The sequence below is a fragment of the Megalobrama amblycephala genome, linkage group LG20 (genome assembly GCF_018812025.1).
Source record: "Megalobrama amblycephala isolate DHTTF-2021 linkage group LG20, ASM1881202v1, whole genome shotgun sequence".
NCBI classification, from domain to species: domain Eukaryota; kingdom Metazoa; phylum Chordata; class Actinopteri; order Cypriniformes; family Xenocyprididae; genus Megalobrama; species Megalobrama amblycephala.
The window spans coordinates 33,544,651-33,555,624 of record NC_063063.1 but is presented as its reverse complement, the minus strand read 5'-3'; the positions used below and the strand labels follow the sequence as shown (position 1 = coordinate 33,555,624).

At 45.6% G+C, this 10,974-nt stretch overlaps 1 protein-coding gene across 1 annotated transcript; it reads right to left on the bottom strand.

Moving 5' to 3' along the window:
- Window positions 1-9,963: 9,963 nt before the first annotated feature.
- On the bottom strand, window positions 9,964-10,968 carry LOC125255535 (carbohydrate sulfotransferase 15-like). Its single transcript, XM_048170852.1, has 3 exons — window positions 10,862-10,968; window positions 10,616-10,763; window positions 9,964-10,437 (listed from the first exon to the last, which is right to left on the bottom strand). The coding sequence occupies exons 1-3, from the start codon at window positions 10,865-10,867 to the stop codon at window positions 10,256-10,258; spliced, it is 336 nt and encodes a 111-aa protein (XP_048026809.1). The 5' UTR covers window positions 10,868-10,968; the 3' UTR covers window positions 9,964-10,255.
- Between the last annotated feature and the right edge of the window lie 6 nt (window positions 10,969-10,974).

Below are 10,974 nucleotides of genomic sequence, written 5' to 3'. Positions count from 1 at the left end.
AAGGAAAGACAAAAAAGGGGGAAAAAGATAGGGTTGTTGGTGTGTTTCACTCCTTCCCTTGCAGCATGCCATGGGTGTGTGTTTCTTGCAACTGCAAAGTATAGGTTCTCTCCATCTTCTACAAAAGATAAGAAAGAGAAAGACAAAAAGATGAAGTCACGTCGTGGTGGACTGGCTCCCTGCAATGTATGGCATTCATATTGTAAAACTAATCCTAAAAATCAACTGTAAAACTCATGATACAGGTGAATAGTATTATATCAGCTAATATTCACATTATTAAATAACAAAAACAGAGGACTCTACTCACTCCTGTTACTCTTAACTCAGTCCTGTTATTTTTCATGAGTAACAGGACTGAAAGTAACAGGATTGATTTTTTAAGCAAAAATGATAAAATACATGACATATGGACACATGGTGTACATGCTAATATCATGAGGACACTAAGCAAATACTAGTGACTTACCTAAAGTTAATATTTTTAAAATAAACAAATAACATCAAAGAAATAATTTAGGTAACAGGACAGTATGTTGAGATTGACCTTCTCAGTCATAGTTACAATTTCACCAAATATACAGAAATTAAAATGAGAGAACTTACTTTTGGTCTTCTTACGGCCTGCTTAAGATCCAGATGATGCAACTTCCTGTTGAAAATGTGTCTTGTGGAATGTTCCAAGTTTTTTAGAGGGGGAAATGTGTGAGGGTAACAGGACTGAGTGAAAACCAGGGGACACGACTAAAATGTGTATTTTATATAACATATTATTATTTGTTTAGCATAGATGGTAAATGGAGTAACACAACAATGCAAAAATAATAAGATTTCTGCAAGATTTTAATGATTATATTTCATGATAAAGTTTAGATTTAGTTAGCGGGGACATGTAACATGCTATTTTTTAGTATTCTCAGTAGTTTTTAATAACGTTTTAAATTATATATTTTAAATTTGCAGTTAGATTAATGTTTAGGACACTTTGCTTAATAATAAAATATTTTTTAGAGTTCATTTTCATGCATATTTATACATAAAATGTCCTGGGGACAGAAATGGCACCGATTCAGTGGAATGGCCCTTTAGCGTCTTTCCAAAGTTAATTTTATACATTTTTATAAAAGCCATTTATTCGTTGTCACCTCGGAAAAATAAATTCTTCTCTCAGAAAAATTAGCTTCACTCACTTGTCAACATACTGTGGGCGGCGCGCGCGCACTCCATTTGTGGAGGCGCGCGCTGTATGTCACGTCATTATATATAAAAAGCAGTCATCCATATTCTGACTTGGTGAAAAGAAACAATTTTTTTTCTTCAGGGAAATATCAGTCTTGTGTCTGACTTTTAATTACACTTTTTATATAGCAAACTCTGGTAATAATAACATATAAAGAACGTGTAAATGATGGTAATGAAATTACGAGCACATGATGTTGCTGTTACGTTGCCATTCAGTCATGGAATGACCATTATATTACTGGAACGTCCTTGGTTTTCTTATAACGTTAAGAGATCGTACTGACGACGTTGTGAGATGGTAATCTGAAGGTAATGAAATTACTGGCGTGCGACGTCGTAGTTACGTTGTCAGTTAGTAAGTCATGAAATTACCAAAAAGTACGAATACATTACGTAACTGTTATGTCGTGTGTCAGCTGGGTTCAAACCAGAAAGACACAGCTTACATTTCTACTAAAAGGTTTTTTATGCTCAACTAAAGTGAAATAATGAGCATATTTCCACTTTAAGAAACTGGTCTTGCTCTCTCCTTGACTCGCCATGACTGCCGCACATATTTGAATAAACGGAAACACGTCCACAGTGCGTCTTCATGTTTACAGTGGTTGGCATCCACCAATCCCACAATGCGTCGCTGCTGTAAACAGGTTAGGCTGTAGGCTACACTTCAGCCAAAATTAATTAATTAAAAAAAGTAACGTACAACGCACCATTGGGTAACAGTAACGGAGTTAATTTATTTAAAAAGTAATGCGTTACAGTATTAGTTACTGTCAAAAGTAACTGCGTTACAGTAACGCGTTACTGCCTGATGCCTCGTTCACACCAGACGCGACTTGCGCGAATAAATCGCGCTATTCGCGCTTAGTTGGACGCTTGAACATTTTGAGTTTACTCACTTCATTCGCGCGTGAAAATCCCTTTACAGCAGACTCGAATTCGCGTCATGAGAGGGGCTCTCCCGCTCCTTTATGTGTCCCAGACTCTCCCACTGCTTTCTGCACACTTCCTCTGAATAAACACTTGTCAGTGGGGAAATAATTGTAAATTACAGCGAGATGTAGGCCTACAGCGACGATGATTTTGTCCTCCATTGTTGTTTCGAATTTCTGCCTCAGCTGATTGGTTAACGCGGCGCGGAAATTCGCCAAAGTTCAGATTTTTCAACTTGCGCGATTCGCGCGAATCACGCGTTAAGCGCGTCAAACGCCCGAATCGCTCAATTCGCGCGAATCGCGCCGCAGGATCAATTCGCGTCTTTGCATTGACTTAACCCTCTGGAGTCTGAGGCTGATTTTGGGCCCTGGAGAAGTTTTGACATGCCCTGACATTTGTGCTTTTATCAGTTGGTTATAAACATATTAATGACAAAAGTCTCATTACACTGTATTCAGCACAAACTAGGCTACCATAATATGTGAGGAACATGTATGTACATGTTTGTGTTAAGGAATAATGTTTATGCGTGGTTATTGAAAAAAAAAAAAGTAACTGAAACAATACCTCAAAATGCATACTAAATGTTTTTTCACAAGACTTTTGAGAATTGTATATTTTAGTGTAGAGTTTTTGCTTCAAAATGATGTGGAAATGATCCTCCCTACTCTGACACATAAAACATTGTATTGATTTTAAATTTCTAAGACACTTTTTGTTTAGGTAGGCCATATGCGAAGAGGTGTGACTCTCTTTATGAATAATGAAGTGATTTACACCTGGGGAGATTAAGACCCTGCCCCTAATGAGCCGCATAATGAGCCATTCAGTCAGGAATGTGACTCAACTAAGAAAATGCAAAGACAAGACATATCATTGTTTTTTTTCTTTTTTATTTAAAATAAAGTTAACAATATAATCCAAATATAAACTAGGGTCAAAGGCACATTTTGTGTATACAGGCAAATAAAGGTAAGGTTTATAAAAAAAGCCCACTTTTACACCCTATACATAACCTGCTTGATCACATATAGATAATCTTTGCAGCCCAATGGTCAGTGAGAGGTGGTGAACAGAGAATCTGAACAGTCACACATCTGTGTGCCATTTTTGAAAACAGTTCCTTTTCAACTGAAGACACAAGTAAACGTCACATGCCTGGCATTTCCAAGGTGTGTCTTGCCTTTTACCAAGCTGTACTTTGCAAAGCATGCAGTTCCGACGACCAGCGGTGGCATTATTCCTTGCATCTGATGTCAGCTCTGCTCCTGGAACTGGTACATGGTCACTTTTGGTCCGTTTTGGAGCTGCTTTCTGTGACGACACGCCACAGAGCTCTGCAATAAGCTGTTCTATGAACTCTTTATGGGTCATGGTACCGTATAGGTCTTTGTGTATAATGAAAGCGTTTGTGGCAGCAATGTCCAGGAAGTGTAGAAAGATCTTTCTGTACCACTTCATTGTTTTGTGTTGTGTTGTGTAGTATTGTATCAGCTGATCAGACAGGTCGACACCCCCCATGTGTTGGTTGTATGCAGTCACAGGTGCATACATGTAAATCACTCGCGCTTACCACTTCATTCGCGTCCGGTGTGAACGCACCATAACACTGCCGACACCATTGAGGAAAGCTAGAAACGGACCATCACCTAATACAGTCCGACCTTTTTAAACTTACTATCGAACACATACATTACAGAATAAAAGGAAGATTGGATATTTTCCATCAAGCTGACATCCCATAAATTTCTCAATAAATTCACAATGGTTGCAGAACACAAGTTATTCACAACACTATATACATAAAAAAGGTTGAGAAGCAACACAAGAATAAAAAACAACAACAAAAAAAAAAACAATTAGGGGTACAGTACAGTCTAGTGGCAACTTTGCATAGTTACAGTTTTGATTTTCCAACAATAATCTATGATTACATCTATTATATAATTACTCAGTTTTCCACAAATTCCTTCCATCTTTTCCATAGCAGAATCCATTTTTGCTTTGTTCATTTTGAAGAAAAGGCAAAAATGTCCATCTTATATATTTCAATTACAATTGCTTTCCAGTCTTCTATAGTGGGTGACGTAGGTTGAAGCCATTTGCGCGTAAGAGCCTTTTTAGCTGCAACCAGAAATATTCTCCATAGGTATATATAATTGGTTTTATGCAAGTCCAGATTACCCAAATATAATATTGTAACAGAGTTCGTAATGCAAGGAAGGAAGACGACAAGGGTCGGCTGTGGCTACTGGCTGCTTTATTAATACAATTAAACAAAAAGGTGTGCAGACAGGCACAAAAACAGTCATAAATAATATCGTGATTCACTCCAGCAGTTTCAGCAGGTCTCCAGGAGTGCAGCAGCCAGTAGTCCTTATCTCTCTCGCTCGCTCCTGTTTCTCCTGGCGTTTAATACTCTCTCCACGCCAATTACTGTAACGAGAGACAGGTGTTTGTTATTTGTGCTTAACCCGCTCATCCACCGCGCGTCTCCTGACGCTCTCCCCCGCTGCAGCGTTCGCTGAACCACGCCCCCCTTGCCACATACCCCCACCGCCCGACCCAGGCCGGGGAGCTGTCCGGCCCGCCCCCCCCCCCATTTCTGGAGAGGAATTTGGCCACAGCCATCTGAACACCCGGCCTGTGGACCACCTTGAATTTAAAAGGCTGTAAAGCTAGATACCAACGGGTGATCCGCGCGTTGGTATCCTTCATGCGGTGGAGCCACTGCAGAGGGGCGTGGTCCGAACAGAGGGTGAATTCCCGTCCCAGGAGATAATAGCGGAGGGTGAGGACAGCCCACCTGATGGCCAAACACTCCTTCTCCACGGTGCTGTACTTAGTCTCTCTCTTGGAGAGCTTGCGACTAATTTACAGCACCGGCCGCTCCTCCCCCTCTATCTCCTGGGACAGGACCCAGCCCCCGGTCCGATGCGTCAGTCTGCAACAAGAAAGGGAGAGAGAAATCAGGAGATGAAGCAACGGCCCGCCACACAAGCAGCCTTTACTTGGGTAAACACCTGCTGGCACAGCTCCGTCCACTGGACCGTATCTGGTGCCTCCTTTTTAGTAAGATCAGTCAAGGGGCTGGTGAGGTCCGAATAATTAGGCACAAACCTTCTATAATATCCCGCCAGCCCCAAGAACTGTCTCACCTCCTTTTTGGTCTTAGGGCGCGGACAGGTCGCAACTGCTGCAGTCTTATCAATTTGGGGACGCACCTGTCCATGCCCCAAGTGGAAGCCCAGATACTTTACCTCCACGCGCCCAATCACACACTTCTTCGGGTTGGCCGTGAGCCCAGCTCCTCTCAGCGACCTCAGGACTGCCCTCAGATGCTGCATATGCCGCTGCCAATCGTTACTAAATATAATAATATCATCCAGATAGGCAGCCGCATATGCAGCATGGGACCGTAACACCCTGTCCATCAGCCGCTGAAAGGTAGCCGGTGCCCCGAACAGCCCGAATGGAAGTGTAACAAATTGGTGTAATCCAAATGGCGTCGTGAAAGCTGTTTTTTCTCGGGATAATGGAGATAAGGGGATCTGCCAATAACCCTTTGTCAAGTCCAATGTCGAATAAAAACGAGCCGTACCAAGCCGGTCAAGCAATTCGTCAACCCGAGGCATTGGATATGCGTCGAATTTCGACACAGCATTCACCTTGCGAAAATCCACACAGAACCGCACCGAGCCGTCCGTCTTAGGAACCAAGACTATCGGGCTCGCCCAGTTACTGTTGGATTCTTCTATTACCCCCATTTCAAGCATCGCACCTAATTCTTCCTGTACTACTTTTTTCTTGTGTTCAGGTAATCTATACGGCCGGCTGCGAATGACCACGCCCGGCTCGGTCTCGATATGGTGCTGTAATCCGCCTGTAATTTGGTTAAATCAATGAGCTGGGAGGGCGAGAGGTGATCTCCCCCTGGGGCCAGAGCAAGAGATTGTTTTTTTATATTCGCTTCTGGTCCAAGATCATCCTCTCCGCTAATCACCGTCACCAGCATCACTGGTTCTCCCTCATTCCATTTTTTCAGGAGATTGAGGTGATAAATCTGACGTGCTCCTCTCCTATCTGAGCGTATTACCTCATAATCGAGCTCTCCAACTTGCCGTGTGACCTCAAACGGTCCTTGATTTTGAACTTGACGTTGGGAGTAATACAAGCACTTTATCTCCCGGTGCAAATTTACGCAGATTGGTTCCCCTGTTATACAGCCGGCTCTGTTTTTTTCCTGAGCCTGTAACAAATTCTACATAGAGAGCCGCCCCAAAGTGTGGAGTTTTGTTCTCAGGTCCATCACAAACTGAATTTCGTTTTTAGACTGAGAAGGTCCGTCCTCCCAAGTCTCTCTTATGATGTCCAGCACGCCCCTGGGCTGGCGACCATAGAGCAACTCGAAGGGGGAAAACCCCGTGGAGGCTTGCGGGACCATCTCGCACAGCGAACAACAGGGGTTCCAACCATCTATCCCAATTTTTGGCGTCTTCCTGAACGAATTTACGAATCATTGTCTTAAGCGTGCGATTAAAACGTTCGACCAGCCCGTCCGTTTGTGGGTGAAAGACGCTGGTCCGAATCAATTTAATGCCCAAAATTCGTTAAGTTCGCGTAACGTCCGTGACATAAACGCTGTGCCCTGATCAGTGAGGATTTCCTTAGGAATCCCCACTCGGGAGATTAAAGAAAACAGTGCATCAGCAACACTCTTAGCGGAAATGTTGCGGAGAGCCACTGCTTCTGGATATCGTGTTGCATAATCCACAATGACTAATGCAAAACGATGTCCTCGTGCTGATCGCTCTAATGGCCCGATGAGGTCCATGCCAATTCTCTCGAAGGGGACCTGCATTAATGGGAGGGGGCACAAAGGCGCTTTTGGGGTGGCCGGTGGGTTTACCAACTGACATTCACGACAAGCCGCGCACCACCTGCGCACATTCTCGTGAATGCCCGGCCAAAAAAAACGGGTCATGAGGCGATTTAGTGTCGTTCCCTGTTCTTAATTGACCAGCCATTGGATTAGAATGAGCCGCCTGAAAAAGCATTTCCCGGCGGCTCGTAGGAACTAATAACTGTGTTGTATCTTCTTTTGTCTGAGCGTCTTGGGTCACTCGATACAACCTATCTTTAATTATTGCAAAATATGGATAGGTAAGCGGCTGTCCAGGATGGAGAGGCTGGACCGTCGATGGTCCTGACCTGTTCAAATGCGCGTTTTAGCGTCTCATCCTGAGACTGCTCCAGGGGAAAATCATCGCGCTCCGAGAGAATAATTCTCTCGATTTCACTCTGTTCCCCTGAAGCAGTACCCAGTGGTCCCGGATCAGTCTCTCCCGCCTGCACACTCGCACTCCCTTCCAGTGCATTTTTTCCCCAAGAGGCATCCGTACATAAAACCCCCAATAATTCTGTAAACGCTGGCCAATTTGTTCCCAAAATTAACGGATGCCGGAGGTGCGGATTAACTGCCACCTCAACACTATGATTTTGACCCCGAAATTGAATAATAACTGGCACTATAGGATACTCCACCACATCCCCGTGTACACACCGCACCCTAACCATGCGGCTCGTATCCAATGCCCCGGATTGTATCAGACTTTGATGGATCGAGGTTTGGTTACATCCTGAATCCACCAACGCCTGATAGGTACCCCCCTTAATACTCACAGGTATTTGGTACCACCCAGCCTGACCGGGGGCAGCCTGCGGGACATCCGGGACCCGGATCATTGTCCCCACCTCCATCACTGGGCATCTGTCCACAAAATGGTCCGGGTCCCCGCAACGCCAGCAGGCCGGCCCAGACCTCCCCGCAGCTCCGGTGGCAGAGAGTGGGTTAAGCGGCTGGCGTGAAGAGAGCGGAGAAACAGGAGCGGGGTCCACCCCGGCCGACGGCAATCCCCGCCCCCCTGGGCGGGACTTGCGGCACCGTATAGGGAACATGGTTATTTCCCGCCCCGCCCCCGGGGCGGGACGCGAGGAGGGCCGGGTGGACGAGACCTGGGTAGAGGGACAGGGCGAGAGAGAGAATGAGATGGAGAGGGAGAGAGAGAAGCAGATGGAAGAGGTTCACCGACCCCTGGGCAGCCACCATATGGTCCTCCGCAAGATGATAGCCGACTCCAGCGACGTGGGGCGGTGGCACTGGACCCACTCGGCTGTCCTCCTGGGCAGCCGAGTGATAAACTGCTCCAGTACCACTCGGTCGTGATCATCTCCACGTCGCTTCCTCGGCCAGCAACCATTTGCGGCAGGAGTCCCGGAGCTGTTGGGCCATCACGAAGGGCCGGCCGGACTCCGTCAGCTCCAAGGACCGGAACCTCTGGCTGTGTTGTTCAGGGCTCCGGCCGACCCGCTGGATGATGGCCCTCTTCAGATCTTCAAACACCAGGAGGTTCTGCACCGGAAGCTGCTGTGCTGCGGCCTGGGACTCCCCGGAGAGCAGCGGGACCAGGCGCATCGGCCACTGATCCTTTGGCCATCCACAGACCTCGGCCGTCCTCTCGAAGAGGTCGAGGAATGCCTCCGGGTAGTCCTCAGGCCCCATTTTGTGAAGTGGAATGCTGGCGGGCACAGCTTGTTGTTCCAGGGCTTCCGGCCGAACCTCCCGGTCCATCCAGCTCCGGAACCTCTCGCGGTCTTCCTGCTGGACCTGGAGGACGGTTTGGAACCGCCTCTCCTGATCTTGACGTATGTTCCAGCAGTGCCTGATGTTGTTCTCGCTGCATGACCGCGAGGGACGTGATGAGCTCCGCAAATGGTGCAGCGGAGGGCATTTGCATGGCGGCGGCGTCCGTCTTCCTTCCCGGGTTTCGGCACCAGTGTAACAGAGTTCGTAATGCAAGGAAGGAAGACGACAAGGGTCGGCTGTGGCTACTGGCTGCTTTATTAATACAATTAAACAAAAAGGTGTGCAGACAGGCACAAAAACAGTCATAAATAATATCGTGATTCACTCCAGCAGTTTCAGCAGGTCTCCAGGAGTGCAGCAGCCAGTAGTCCTTCTCTCTCTCGCTCGCTCCTGTTTCTCCTGGCGTTAAATACTCTCTCCATGCCAATTACTGTAACGAGAGACAGGTGTTTGTTATTTGTGCTTAACCTGCTCATCCACCGCGCATCTCCTGACGCTCTCCCCCGCTGAAGTGTTCGCTGAACCACGCCCCCCTTGCCACAAATATTATATAAAATTGGAATGGAATTTTGATCCTTAATATAGCCTCTAACGTCCTGTGTACATCTTTCCAAAATGTGTGAATGACTGGACACGCCCAGAATATATGTTGTATATATATATATATATATGAATATATATTTTATATATATAAATATATTTTCTTTTGACATAAGAAGTGGATTTCTGGTCTGTGGTTTTGTAGACAATTATAAAATTTAGAAACAACCTTATTAGTTGTAATAGCCTTGAGTGCAGTATCTTCACAAATTCATTTTGTTCCCAAATCCCCTTCTTATACATTGTAACTCCTTTCTTAATCCATCACATGATTCTTACTTCAAAAGATGACAGGTAATTAGATTAAAAAAAAAAAAAAAATCAAGCTGAAATCAAAATTGACAATTCTTGTTTTTTTATGGAATATTGCAGTGTTTATTTTAAATAATTTATCAGTGCACATCATCGTTGTTTTAAATTCATGTTCCTAGTAATCTTGAATCAGAATAACTTCTCCTTCCTCTTCTCTGATGACCAGGGCGGGGCAACCTGTCACTCAAATGAGATCCACCAATAGCAAACCACAACCATCCAATCAATTCCCCACAAACAAAATCAAGCCCCATCCTACATTTGTTCTTGTTTGAGAAGCAGTTTCACTCAGATATACGGCACAATAGAGAAGAAAATATGAGCATGAATTATTTTTCATGCTGACTGTAAAACTGCACACTGATGTCAGCGATTCAAACACTTAAAAGAGAGGGTTTTTTTTCTCTGCGTGGTTTAAACATACTTCAACATTTACAAAAAGCCCCTTCATGATCCAGGGAATGAACAATCAGCATCAAACTCATCTGACAGGCGATCTGCGTGTGAATGGCAGCGACTCTACCACATGAAGGACTCATCCTGCAGCACCGCAGACAGTTTCTGGTTGAAAGGAGCGTAAAACTGCCGGAGCAGCTCTCGTGTCACCGGCTTCATCGGCCCCAGTTTCCTGTCCGACGGATCCCTGGTGTTTGCCACGGGACGTCTGCTGATGAGTCTCTCTGTCTGTTCAGACACCGGACCTGCAAACAGACACACGACACAATCAGTCTCATCCCAAAACGATTCTGTGTGGTTTATATGTTCTCTTTGCTGTGAGCTGCGTCTCATGAAGATGATGATGAACATCTGCTGCCCCCTTCTGCTCACAGCAGGTCAGTGTTTATGAGATGATGATGGACAGGCGGCTGCAGGACTGACCTAACTGCAGGAAGTGGAAGACTCTGTTCATGCTGTGCGTCAGGTTTGCAGCGTGATCCTCCAGACGCAAAACTAAGAGCTGATCACGGCTGAACACTGACAACCAGTCCAGAATAAACACCACATACAGGCCCACGTGCAGCCGCACCTACACACACACACACACACACACACGCAGACGGGTAAATAACTATTAAATACTTAACTATGTAAGGTCTCTCTGAGGTCAGAGGTCGGCATACTCACACTCATGGCGTAATACAGCGTGCTGCTGTACACACACGCTCTCAGACCGGCGTCCCGCAGACAGGCGTCGAACAGACGCAGAGACTCACAGACCTTCTGATGGAAATCCAGCG